Source organism: Stenella coeruleoalba, assembly GCF_951394435.1.
Source record: "Stenella coeruleoalba genome assembly, chromosome: 6".
Classification (NCBI taxonomy): Eukaryota; Metazoa; Chordata; class Mammalia; order Artiodactyla; family Delphinidae; genus Stenella; species Stenella coeruleoalba.
Window position 1 is genome coordinate 54440914 of NC_137151.1, and position 14568 is coordinate 54455481.

A 14568-nucleotide genomic window follows, 5' to 3' on the forward strand; every position below is an offset into this window, starting at 1 on the left:
AGATTAAAAAGCCAACTTTTCTTTTTGTAGATGCCCCGTCATGGCAGGTGGATTATTTTCTATTGATAAAAATTACTTTTTTGAACTGGGAACATACGATCCTGGGCTCGACGTTTGGGGTGGAGAAAATATGGAGCTCTCTTTCAAGGTATCACCAAGTGTTTCTCAAATTCTCTTTACAATTAAGAGTTTATCATTTTTAAACAGTTTCATTTTACTAATACAATCAGTTATGTTACTATCTCTGGGAGGAAATTTCATAGAAATATTAAGGTCTCTGGATTAATGTCTTCATATTCCAGACTGAATTTGGAAGAATCAATAACTCTCATGAAATTTATTGGAGTTCCCTCATATTTCACAACATGGTTTCTGCATCTGAATGTGGGGGAAATAACTGTCTGCCATTCAATGTAAATGCTGTGGGATGCATACTCGACACAAAATTACTCTCATGTGTTTTTCTAATATATTAGAAATAATGGAATTATTTAGTAACGGGCCATCTTGGAGAGCACAAGTGACAGAAGGATAAAAAGAGCCACTAGGGAAGGCCACCAACAGGCGATAGTACAGCATCTTAGGACGTCTCAGATAACTCTGGATATTTATATAGCCATTGATTCATATCTGAGAAAGCGGTGGCAGCAGCCATAGTGGAGAACATCCAAAGCGCCTGCTTTCCTATGGAGAGGGGTGTATATAGTGACAGGGGTATTACTTTGAGCTCTTGATCAGGAAGAATTGTCTTCAGTTGTGGCCACAAGTCATACAGATCATTCCAAGATGTGAGAAGGGGACAGTGAAAAAAAAAGGAAATATATATTCCTTTCCTTGATCTGACTAAAGCAGGAACTCATGGTACATATTTCATACATTGGGATTCTGTTAGGATTTTTTTAGGAAAAAAACAAGATTTATACAGGATAGGAAAAGAGAAAATATATATTTTAATAACCCTAAAATGGTCCACAGCAATATACAAAATTAAATAAACCTGTTGAGTTTAATTTTCTGTTGAAAAGGGTTTCAGAAGTGAAGAGTAGTACTTCAACAGGGGGAAAAAGTTGCCGGGTGGCTTCTTGTCATTAATTGCCCATGATTTGTGGGCAATCACTGGATAATTGGTGTGTGTCATCAAATTGTTCCAGGTGTGGATGTGTGGTGGCGAAATTGAGATCATTCCCTGTTCCCGAGTGGGCCACATATTCCGAAATGACAATCCGTATTCCTTCCCCAAAGACCGGATGAAGACAGTGGAGCGGAACTTGGTGAGGGTGGCTGAGGTCTGGCTTGATGAGTACAAGGAGCTCTTCTACGGCCATGGGGATCACCTCACAGACCAAGGGTTAGATGTCGGAAACCTCACCCAGCAACGGGAACTTCGAAAGAAACTAAAATGCAAAAGCTTCAAGTGGTACTTGGAGAATGTTTTTCCAGACTTGAAGGCTCCCATAGTGAGGGCAAGTGGTGTGGTAAGTTCAAGCAGCAATTTAAAAACTGACTTCGTCAAAAGACGATGCAAAAACCCTTTTGAAACTGCATGGGGAAGAATGAATTATTACATTATAAGTAAACAGCAAATATGAGTGCAGAGGAGACCAAGCATGGTTGAGGACTACATACATTGGGTAAACTTGAGGAAGGCTTCCAGGCGGCCATGCTCATTGATTAATTCAGCGAACATGTACCAAGTGTCAAGAAACCAGGCAGTATTTCAGAACTGGATTGTAGGGTGATGAATGAAGTAGACTTGATTCCTTCTCTGTGGAGCTTGAAGTTGGGTAGGATAGAAAGATAATAAACAAATAAGCAAGTAAACTGTAAATAAAAAATATAATAGCTTTTATTTAGGGAACTGGCCACAAGTCAGGAATTATTCTTAGAGTAGTCAACTCTGTGGAGACACTGAAGGCCAGGCCTGAAAGACCAAGCACTGGCCAAGCTGTAAAGAAGAGAGCCGTGGGCAGAGGATGCCCTTTGTGCAAAAACTCTAAGACGGGTGAAAGTTTGAGGATTTCAAGAACTGGAAAGAAGATGGATGTTGTTATCAGGGTGTGAAGGCAGGAAGGATGGCACTAGATGAAGGTGAAGAGAGAGGAAGGAGATGCATACACAGGTCCTTGCGGGCAGAGTAAGGATTCTCTCTCTCTCTCTCTCTTTCTTCAGAATGTAATTGGAAGTTGCTGAGTAGGGTTAAACAATAGCATGATGTGATTTAATTAGAATTTTAGAGATTTCAAAGAGGGATTGAAAATAACAGAAATTGTCAGACAATAGCAGGGAAAATTCCAGGGCACAAGGTAACATACCAAAAGGAAAGAAGCCAAACTTGATAGGTTGGATAGAGTACAAAGCTAAGAAAAGTCAAGGAAGGAGAGAAACTCTAAAAAAAATAAGAGAGAAAACAAACAAACAAAAAGCCATTTCAGAGCTTCCCTGGTGGCGCAGTGGTTGAGAGTCCGCCTGCCGATGCAGGGGACACGGGTTCGTGCCCCAGTCCGGGAAGATCCCACGTGCCGCGGAGCGGCTGGGCCCGTGAGCCATGGCCGCTGAGCCCGCGCGTCCGGAGCCTGTGTTCCACAACGGGAGAGGCCACAACAGTGAGAGGCCCGTGTAATGCAAAAAAAAAAAAAAAAAAAAAAAGCCATTTCAAAACCATTCTAGGAGCGAGGCTTAATTTGAAGACGATGACAAGATATGAGAACACTTACCATAGACTGGGTTTAGAGATGGTTAGTCAAGCCTTGACCTAGAGGTCTTCTCCTGTAATGCAAATTTTTAATCTTTTTTTAGGTCATATTTTTTCAGTTCTCCCTAGAAAGTGGATTGTACAAACCCAGTTTTTCTCTGCCTAGGAAATCTCCTGATGACAAGGACACTTAGTAAAGCCATTCCCCTTGATGATATAAAGGAGATCCCAGAAAAGTGAGAAAGAGAGGAAACCAGTCTGAGAATTTGTTCTGCTTTTATAAAATTCAACTGACAAATAAGTATATGTAATCTGTTTGTGTATGACATAATTGCCACCTTTGTAGGTCAAAATGCGATAGTCGCTACTTCAGATGGTTCAACCTGATATTTTATCTTAGATAACTCATTAGCAAGAATAACCTGGGTTAATACACTGTTCAAATAATATGCTTGTAAAATAAATTTACATTTTTAAGACTCTATTTCCTGAGCAGGATAAAATAAAAAGAAATTATCACCGTAGTAATTTTTTCCTGTCCTAACAACACAGAATCTCAGCAAGAGCATTACTGAATTTTAACCACCAGAGGGAACTAAAAAACTATCTTTTGCTCCTCTTTGAGGCTAGCTTGTATAATAGTTCCCGTGAAATTTTTGAAGAGCTCTCCTAATGAAACAGCCTTCTGCTGATGCCTGAGTTTTAATACAACAAAATGTGGAAAATATTTTTTAAATGGTTTTAACAAATTCTTTCTATTTTCCTCCCTATTTGCTGCCTTCCTTAGACAAATTTTAATAAAATGACATTTGCTCCCTTCTGAAGCAACCAGTAGGGAGTATTATTACTATTAAAACAAACAAACAAACAAACAAAAAACCTTTCTCCAGGCAATTCAGAGTAAGATTAACTAGACCATTAATTTGGATAGATAATCGTGTAAAGTTCCAAGAAAATAAAATCCACAGCTTTTTTTTACTTGCTCCATATTTTTCCCTTCTTTAAACCTACACACTGAGGAAAGTTTGACTTTTTAAAAATAAGAACAAATCTTTTCTCACTGAACCAAAAATATTTGAAAATAATAAAGTAAAAGAACCTCACCAATAATTCGTATTTATATTGGATAAAACTCCGCAAACAGCTTCTAGCCTAGTGTTTAACAACTCTGAGATAAACCATAGGGAACTCCCACCTCCTAAATTGGAAATGAAATAATTCAAAATGGATAATTTAAAATTTGTGTACTTCCTAATTTTAAAAAAAAGATTGACATGGTTTACAATAAAAGCATGGATATAATTTTTAAAAAATCAGAAGTTAAAAAACAGTTTTCAAAACTATTCATAATGAGATAAAGAATAACAATTCCTTAGCACTTCATAGACCATTCCTATATGAAGGAAAGCAGTTTCTCCAGTAATTTCCAAAAGAAGGGAAGGGAAACAGATCTTCATATGAAGTGGGAGAGGGGAGGCAAGGGATAGAAAAGTTTTCTCTCTTTCTAAGCCTTTCAGTGCTTGGAAGAAGGGATTGTGAGAAATAAATACAAAGAAATCAATTAAACCAGGCGATCCCAAACACTGTTCTGAGCAAAGTTATTAGTTGTGCAGTCAGAAATAGGATTCCGTGGTCAAATGTATTTGGCAAACTCTCGTACCACATTGCCTTTCAGAGCCGTGAGCTAAACATTAACCTGCACTCAGTACCGAAGGTTCTGAGAAGTTCTGGAGTAAGGCAACCTGTTCAACTGTACTGAAGCCAGAGTTTTCCAAATTCATTTGAAGATAAGATATTTTCTGCATAATCTACAAGTACAGGAGTTTATATTTATTTCTGTTAAGATCCAGAGAGCAATTGGGACAGCATTTCCTTTCTTTCAACTCCAGGAGTATTCTACCTCTGTGCACTTCTATTTATTAACCCTTTCTCTGAAGTTCATGGTGGTGGATTCCTTCTGTAGGTTCTGACTGCTCCCACTTACTAATGATGGGTTGTCTCCTCCCAAACTTGTCATTGTCTAGTCACAATTTAAATTGTGAATAGAGCTTCCTTTGAGGATTTCTGATGGAGATTCTGTTCTTCTAGAAATGTTTTGCTTGCCAGTCATCCCAGAGGTAACAAAACTGGTAGATTTTTATGTTTATTTTTGTGCTTTGAGGGTTCTATCAGTGTTCCTAGCCAATGCTAGTGGTGTAAGTGGGCATCTCAAACCAAAATGAAGGTTGATGTAAGGTTTCAGATTCCCATGGGAGAACCTAGCTTCCCATTTGTCCCCCTGTGCTAATGGGTAAATTGTTTTTTCCTAGTACACCATTCCACTGAGGGTCTAACTTTTTAGCTTCCCATCATGTGCGGACGACCTCAATTCCAGCTCTGGCTTATCCATGCTCACTATTGGTCCCCTGCTTGCCAGCATTTGCAATTTTCCCTCTTGTTTTTACATTTTATTCTGCACTTTCTGGACCCTAAAGATGCCCCTTAACTTTCTCACAAGAAAAGTTATGCATGTAAAAGTGAGAACCAACCCACTGAGCACTGCGTTATGAAGTCTGTCAACTCTGTGAGCTACATAGCCTGCGTCCTACAGCGCTCCAGGGTTAGAGCCCTTTGTTAGGCGCCCTGGAACAAAAAGGACACAAATAGAGTCCCTGGCAACAAAGACTTCCCCACTTCCCAGCACAGGGGGCTTCCCTGTGTAGACACTTAGCTCTCCACAGCTCTTCTAGATATCTAAGTCCAAATTGTGCTTTTTTTCTTTCTTTCTTTCTTTTTTTTTTTTTTTTTTGCGGTATGCGGGCCTCTCACTGTTGTGGCTTCTCCCGTTGCGGAGCACAGGCTCCGGACGCGCAGGCTCGGCGGCCATGGCTCACGGGCCCAGCCGCTCCACGGCATGTGGGATCTTCCCGGACCGGGGCACGAACCCGTGTCCCCTGCATCGGCAGGCGTACTCCCAACCACTACGCCACCAGGGAAGCCCCCAAATTGTGCTATTAACCCACCATCTCGTTAGACCTGCCCAGAATGTCAGAGGGAGCGAGGGAATCAATATTTTTCCACATTAAATGGTGACTTATAGAAAGCTGCCTCCATACTGGACCTTAGAAATCCATTAAAAACCTGGGGGCCTGCCAGAAAACGCCTTTAAGCTTTGCTGTGTATTAACTTGCGTGACTTTCCTGTAATGAATTGTAGCTTGCCTGAGTCATTAGGAAGATTCCGACCAGGAGTCAGCTGGAATCTGCTGTTTTTGAAGGACTCAATTTATCTATGATTCAGTGCCTAAGCAGTCGAATAGCTTGGAGGGGTCAGCCAGGGAACAGAGCCCATAACCGCTGGTTTGATTAAATTGCAAGTATGTGCACTGACTTTTAATATATGCATCAGACAAACTTGAGACAAGAAAATAACTACTTTTCATGCCACCTTTTTCTCCTTTCCTATTCAGCATTCCAGGCAAGGGTTAATTAAGAGCCTCTGTTGGCTCTGTGGCTGAATCACAGGCCTAAATTGACAGATTGAAGCTGTACTTTAGCAAGATTACATTATGTCTCTGTTAGAGACAGCAACCAATAAAATTGTATAGTGCTAAGTAATGCTATTAACTTAACTATCTTTTAACCCTATTATAGTTTTATGTTCTGTGTTTTCTGAATGTCTTGTTGTACTTTAAAATACCTTTTCTTAACGCATGTTTTATATTTTGCTTCCTAGCTTATTAGTGAGGCCTTGGGTAAATGCATTTCCATCAAAAACACCACAGCCATTCTGGAAGACTGTGATGGGAGCAGCAAGGTATGCTGAGCTGGGTTTTTTCTCTCATGGTAGGTACAGTTGATAGTAGGTGCAGGTGTAGTTGATAGGTGCAGGGTATGACATTCATCATTCACTTGGGAAATTCATTTTCGCCTACAGAAACAGTAATTAGTTTCTAGATTTCTGTGTAATGATAGGGTTGGTGACAACAGGGTCCACTTCTAAATGTAGAAGACAGTGACTGAGGGAATAAAGGTCAACTGTAGTTGATACTGTAGTCAACCCACCGGGGACCCAGTTCTGGTTCCATCACTTGTAAAAAACGTGTCAACTGCAAATTTCTTAACCCTTAGGTAAATGACAGTGATAATAGTGCCTATTCCAGAGCTGGTGTGAGGATAGAATTAGATAACACATGTGAAGCCTGTAAAAGAATATCTAACATTTGCTGCTCCACAAATTTTCACTGCTATAGTAATAAAGACAAAAATGAGAAAAGTAACTCATTACGTATAAAGACAAAATGATAAAGAAAATAAAGATGGTACATATTTTTAAATAATTAATCTACGGGAGCAATTTTACTCTCTGATTCCACCCCACACACACACACACACACATTATCCTACATCTTAAGGGAGTAATACAAATTGCGCAATTCGTGATCCATGGTGGAAAACTCTAAGCAAAATTTCAACAAACTCAGAGCACAATATTTAGGGGAGGGAGTAGGGCCAGGGAGAACAGAGCAAGGACTCTGCAGGGCTGGAGGTGAGCTCTGAGTGATGGCACCTCCCTCTCCAACATATGTTTCCTAACAACTCATTCTGTGGGGACAGTTATCAGTTTGGGTACCAAATAGGACTCACAGGAACATACATTCCGGAGTTGAACTCACCCCCTAAAATTACAGGTAAATTCTTGGACAGAGAAATTTTTTGTGATGAGAATCTAGGCTTGCCAAGACTTACTCCTTTGCTTTGACTTAGAGGTATTGCTTGTATTTTCAAGCACATCCCATCTCTACCTCTTAATTCAAAGCTGCTGTAATTCAGCTATGGATTGTAAACTTGAAGCTAATGGAATTCGTTCTTAATTAGGAAAGAGGAGACAGAGGAAAGAGAAAAGTGTCAAAAATCAATTGAAAGAAGTAATTTTCACGTATTAACAATTCAAAGAGGAAATAAAGTAGTAAATTGTAAAACAAAACCATAAGCAGTCCAAATTATATGAAAGTAAAATATTAACTAATGCAATCCTTCAAGACTCATCATTATAGTGACTTTCTGTGTCTGATTAACCAGTATTTTATCTGAAAACCCAAGTTCTCAATAACCACTAAGTCTCTCGAAGGGATGCTAGGAGACAAAAAGTATGAATCATGGAGCCCCTGCTTTTCACAAACGCCCATCTTCCCTTTTGTCTTGTTACTCATTTTTAGCTTCTGCTTCTTTTGGTTGGTTTGAGTAATAAAAAGTAAAGGAACATGGAGTAAGTTAACTTATTTTTAGCAGAATTAATGAGGCTTAGTATTAAGCCAGTGACTGTAGCATTCATCCAAAAAAGCTCAAAAGGAATAAAACCCTAGGATTGAACCACCAAGCCCTATCCGTCACCTTACTTAAAATGTCTCCTTAGTTACTAACTTTTCTACCAGTTGAAATATCCCTTTTCAAGGTAAGAGCTAGCTTCTCCTAGTAGCCACATAAATCCTTGTATTATGACATGTTTGTGCTTCTCAGATTTAATGTGCACTCAGATCACCTGGGGAGTTTGTTACAATGCAGATTCTGATTTAATAAGTCCATAGTGGGGAGTGAGATTCGGCGTTTCTAAGTAGCTCCCAGGAGATGCTAATTTTGGTCCAGGTACTACCCTTTGAATGGAGAGTTCTAATACAATAACATACTTGATAATCTAAGTTAAATCTCAATTATATTACAAATGGTTCACTAGATAAAAGTATTTAGATAGATTTTACCAGCAGTCTATTTTCTTAAAATATGTTTACATTGGTGCAAAGCGACAAATTTCCCACACACCTAGACATTTAGAGTATATTGACCAGGTAGACAGTACTAGGTTGTAAGAAAACTGGAGAGAAATATTTATAAAAATTAAAAACATCCTTCCATTACCTAAAACAGTATTTATTTTAGACATACAGTTGGCGGCTCCCCAAAACTGGACATCTCCAAGAGCCATTCCTGTGAACTGGGGGATGCTGACGCAGTAGCAAACTGGTGATTCCTTATGCTACCAGCAAAGAAAGATTTTTAACCTTTCCTATAATAGAACAAAGCCTCTAGGAGTCCAAATGTCTAGTCTTAAAAAAAAGAAACATAATAATTCCCATCAAAGTAATTTAGGACTGTGACTTGGATCTCCCTGTAGCCCCAATGGCCAGGGGCCTAAATTATGTGGTGGTTTGAATGTTCCAATACTTCAAGCACCAAGGTAGTCTGGCATTCAGAACACCTAAAATGACATCCATTCTCAGATACATACTAATTGTACTAAATACTTTTTATTATTGCAACTAACACTTATTGAGGCCTTACTGTGTGCTCAACACTTGAGAGTCATTACCCCAAGGTTTTGAGATAGACACTATAGCTATCCAACTTAAAAATGATAAAAATGAGATTAGACAGGGTAAATAATATGCCCACATGGTCAGAATTGAAAATGACAACACCAGGATTTGAACACAGAACATCTGACTAGAGTGCCTATATTCTTAAGCATTGCTAACAAAAACGTTTGACAAAGCTGCTACTTGTGTGTGCCATTGGAAGTCACCTTCTTATTCATTTCACCTACAGCTTCAACAATTTAATTACACCTGGTTAAGACTTATTAAACAAGGAGAATGGTGCTTAGCTCCCTTCCCTGATAACAGAGCCCTGAGGCTGCACCCTTGTGATAACAGAAACAAAGGGCTAAAATGGCTGCATAAATCAACATCCGTCTTTCATCCAGAACTGGTAAGAGAATATTTGCACCTGTTGCTTACCACAAATCCAGCTTTCAATTAAATGGGACATAAAACCCTCATTGTCAGCTTTCTCAATCAGAAGCCTTAAATGTGTTTGGGACAATAGAGACAGTGTGAAAGTTCATACAGAGAGATAAACAGATATTTTCTATAAATTGTCGAGTCTTTTTTTATTCTTTTCACAAAATTTATTTCAAATCTGTTATTTTAAATAGAACAGTCACCAGGTTCTTTTGGTTAAATTGCTATTGTCATCTTTGTTTCTAAAAGTCATTTGCTTCAGTCAACTAATAATGCAAGAAGAAAGGTGTATAGACTAGAATTGGTTCTCACTGGTTACCAGGAAAGTTTACAGGGACAGTATATGGGAAAAGTGAGAAGCAGTGTGCTTCCCACAAGCCCTGCACTTAGTGTGAACCTGGTTCCGCATCTTGCCTCCTTTCCGTGTAGAGAGACTTTCTCATGCCCTCTGGTTCCCAGGGGCCTAGGCTCTGAGCGGGTGCTGGAGCCAACTCCAACCAGCCTGGGGGAGCTGGCTGTGCACAGCTCTTGCCAACTTCACATTCAGCAATGTCACATGGGTAACTTGAAACCAGCCGTGATGCAAGTATTTATACCCATGCTACTGCTGACAAAAAATTAACCAGTCGATCTAAGAAAGAATTGGAAAATTTTATTTGAGCCAAATTTGAGGATTATAACCCGGAAAGAGCATCTCAGAAAGCTCTGAGAACTGTTCTGCCTGTTAGAAGTCAAGACACAGTTTATATAAATTTTTTGAGACACAGGGCTGCACATTAAATAACGAATTATTGACAATTTACACAATCCAGATTTAAGTGCCGTCGTGGTGGGTCATGTGACCCTTCACAAGATCAGGAAGGACTGTTCTCTTTTAAGGAGTTGCTGATGCTAGAAGAATGTTGTTGTTTATGGTTGAGCAGGTATTCCTGCTGATGGAGGAGGTTCGGTCAATGCATAATGCGGAGACACAATGCATAGATGGGGGAGAGGGGAGGCCAAAGGGCAGAGAAGAATTCTTATGTTTAAATTTTTCTTGTTTTGCCATAAATGTGAATTTTATTTCACACTACAAATCGGGGATGTTTTACCAGAGGTCCAGTTGTGAATATTTACCAGAACATCTGTGCTCTATCCTATTCACTCTCAAAGTCTTCTGTTTTCCCCAATTATATTTTAATAGGACACAAAGTCATAAGCTTTGGTGTAGGATCTTGGAGTGGCAGGAATAATTTCAAGCCTGCCTTCTCAAATTTTCTGCTATCTCACTAGCAGGTAGCCACCAAATCCACTGAATGCATTGAGTATGCGAGACCATCATTTTGCTCAGGGATGAACCCCAAAGTAAGCACACTTTTTTCTTTGGAGCGCCTCCATTCTTTTTGATGTCACAGCCAGTGACTGTTCTCTTCATGACATTTTTCTTCCTGCTCAGGATCAAAATTAGGACCTAAGCAACACCTCCTCCAATCTTTCTTTCTATAGATCATCCCTGTTATATTTCAGTTCCTTCTGGACAATATTTTTTTCTTTTTAGTGATGATGGTTATTATCGAGTTATTCAGAAAAATTAGGAATTACCAGTGTGTGAGCTGCTAATTTCACGTTGCATAGTGTTAAGAAAATCTGTAAACACATATTGAATAAATTACATCTTACCTTCTGCTTTCTTAACCCTGTGGCAAAGAGGAGCGATAGAGAGAGAGAGGGAGAGAGAGAGAGATAGGTAGATGGATAGATAGATTAGATAGATAGATAGATAAGGAGGGAGGGAGGGAGGGAGGGAGGGAGAGAGGGAGAGAGAGAGGGGGAAAGATTGAGATTGCGAATGAGAAAAAGAATACATTTCTCATCTTCAGAAGTGAATCTGTTATCAGAAAAGATATTAGGCTGGTGAGAAAATATTTAGGAGCTGACAGTCCTTAAATTACATAGGGCTTACTTATAAACTGGATTGGGCCCACTGAGAACTTAGGCCTTTATTCGCTGATTTTTATATAGGCCCAACACTGGTCTCCTTAATGGTAAGCCAATTTGTAAATAAGGTAATTAAATTAAGCTAGCAAAAATTAGAAAGCTGTTCCCCTACCTTGTTTGTGCCTATGACTTTGTAACGTGTTACATAGCTGCCTTCTGCCTTGGGTTCCCCTTTTCACGACGCTAGATGTCATGGAGGTGAGTATCTTGACAATTATCTTTCTTCTTTTTTCAGTATTTTGGTAGTTTTCATACTAAACCTCCTAGGTCCCCCAAGATGTATAAGTCTTAAAAAACAAAAGAAATGGAGAATAAGACTATGAATAACAGGAACATGTCTCTTCTTTTAGAAAGCATTAGGCATTGAGAGCTTCATGGAAGGCGGAAGGGTGACAGTGAGTTTGACCCCGGATACCAGTGAGCTATTAAAATTATACATTTCTGAATCTGCATTTAAAAGGTGTCCTCTAGGTCAGCCCTCCTCAAATGCTGTGAACTGTGGCCACCTAAAAGGAAATGTCTCACAGGTGGCGTCTAGGATTTGGATATAGAATGCCCCTCCAATACCGGTTTCCACATTGTGTTTTTTGTTGGGGACAAGTTATTTAGTTACCTCTTTACAACCCACGAGCAGAACATTGTAGAAAATCCAGAATGATCTTCTCAATGTTATCTCTTTTACAAAACCTTGAGCGTACTCAAGCATCATATTCCCCAAATCCTACAAGGATGACATTGTTTTTGTAAGAGCATCTCTAAAATAAATTATTATGAAGTCACCCCTGTTTGATAAATTTTTAAAGCATTTCAAAACAACATATATATATATATATATTATATAAATAATTAAATATATATATAATTAGAATGATCTTTGTCACAGTCATGGGTAATTGAGAGGATTGGTAAGTGAAAAAATCATAAACCCATGAGCAAGTTCTAAGTAGGTTATCGACCATTTCTAGGACATTCAATAAATATTAAGCAATAGTAGGACCTCTGAAATACCTATGACTTTCTCTAATCACGTCTGGACTTTCTGGACATCAGACATTATGTACTCTCAGAGATCATGATAGGAAACTCTTAAATAAAATACATCATTTCTAGCATTTTTTATTCCAAATTTGCATTCTAAGTCACAGACTTAAGAAATTAACTAACACACTTTTATAATGGTGTGTATTTTTTCTTACTACCAGCAGTGAGGCAGCCAGCGATCAAATATAGTAAATGCCATCTGGAATTATTTCCTTAAATAATATAGTTATCAGCCATATTATCAGAAAATTCATCTTTTGTCTCATGAAGAATTAAAAGTCTTGTAGCTAGGAGAATGTGAGAACTTAGTTTGAGATAAAGACAAACTTAATACTGCCTAAAACCTGTGTTTATGTTATTAATTTTGTTCAGGAGAATTCCTGAAAAATCAAAAATGTAATTACCTAATTTTTTATTGGTTTTCATTTTCTTACATCACGATTGTCAAATTCAGTCTGTGGCTCATTCTCAGATCATGTTTCTCTCCAGGTGAATCACATTGTTTTTGGAAACTATCACCAGTTGTTATGCTTAGAAGGAAATTTCTCTCAGAAGACCCTGAAAGTTGCTGCTTGTGACCCAGTGAAGCCATATCAAAAGTGGAAATTTGAAAAATATTATGAAGACTGAGGAGGAACTGATGTCTTTATCTAGTAAATCTATTAGACACTGTGACTATGACAATGAACTTGGTGACTATTTCTCCATGCTAGTTCAAAATTTTCAAAATTAAGAACATTTGAATGGAAGATTTTTTAAAAATCACAATATTTGAGATACCAAAAGTTAACTCAGGGAAACAGTCCAACATTAGATTGGAGTCCTTCTTCAGCACTAGATGGGCTTTTGAATTGCCTGCTTTCCACCCTGTGCTGGAACAAAGCCTTCAAGTTTCCACATGCCATGTAACAGGTAACTGGAAAAGAAGACGGAAGTACTTGGAGAAGCACAATGATACTCATGAAGGCTGAGTTTGATCATAACCAGCTCTTTTGGTCCACAAGTAGGTACAATCAGTGAGAAGCTGATCCTTTATTTGCTATTTTTTCATCAAAAAAAAAAAAAGAAAGAAAGAAAGAAAATTACTTGAGTTCCTAGGCTAAAAGACCTCAGAAACACACAGCTTTCACCTTGGTGAAATCCCTCCCCACTACCTGCATGTTTACCTAACAGTTTGAAATAGTATTGATACAATACTCCTTGATGGCAGGGTTTTGATCTAGATGATTGTATAATGTTTTTCCCAATCTGAGTCAGTGGAAAAACTTTAAGTGAGGAAGTCACATGCTTATTAGATTCTAGACATGGATGTTGTTTCCATTCACTCTGTGCTTTTAAATTGCACTTTAAAAAATGGCCATACTAGTAACTTCTAGACTCATGTGGATATTAAAAAAGAAAGAAAAAAATGCAGAGAAATAGAGGCTGGGTCACGGCACACCGCAGTAACCAAAAATACATTTAATCATTGAACCTACTCTAATGTGGGACCAAATAAGAGGAGTTGAAATGAGTAAAGCAGAAATAGAGCACGGAAAAATATTAAAGTTCTTTTATGTGAAAATACTACTATTCAGCAGCATTCACGGGGATGAAGAATGCTAAAAATGGGCTCTAAAAGATTTCAAGGTAGAAATAAAGTGAGGGAAACATAAAGAAAGGGGAAGAGAATGAGTTTAAAACAGTTAGGAAGAGAGTTAAGAAAAAATTGTCCGAGACTTGTCTAAAAACGGGAGGGGATCCGGCACCTCTATGGGGCGGGGGGTGGGGGGAGAAAAGAATAAAGTCCTAGATGTGGACCTCAAGATAACACTGGTAAATTTGGGGAAAATTCCAATATTTCTTTGATCCAAATTGAGCACATAATCTTAGGTAGGACAATACTTAGGCACACCGGAAGATATCTTAGAAATCCTAATATCCTTTGCATTCATTTTGGTAAGGAAGATGGCCTGTCCAGAAATCCCAGGCCAGTTAGTGAGAGAATCAGGATTAGAATTTGGATCTCCAGAGGCGGGGCCACTAGCCTAACCAAATCTCCTCCACAACATTCTTAAGAAAGATATACATAAATTTTTTTGTT

At 38.6% G+C, this 14568-nt stretch overlaps 1 protein-coding gene across 1 annotated transcript in view; it reads left to right on the top strand.

Moving 5' to 3' along the window:
- The window catches only part of GALNT5 (polypeptide N-acetylgalactosaminyltransferase 5), a gene marked incomplete at its 5' end in the record, with an annotated part of 37327 nt that extends 23237 nt beyond the window's left edge, over window positions 1-14090 (top strand). The window contains 5 exons of the mRNA XM_079924925.1: window positions 31-148; window positions 1152-1475; window positions 6407-6487; window positions 9274-9435; window positions 12975-14090. Of these exons, the coding sequence (XP_079781051.1) occupies window positions 31-148; window positions 1152-1475; window positions 6407-6487; window positions 9274-9435; window positions 12975-13115 (826 nt within the window). The 3' untranslated portion in view covers window positions 13116-14090. The remainder of the gene's footprint in view (window positions 1-30; window positions 149-1151; window positions 1476-6406; window positions 6488-9273; window positions 9436-12974) is intronic.
- Between the last annotated feature and the right edge of the window lie 478 nt (window positions 14091-14568).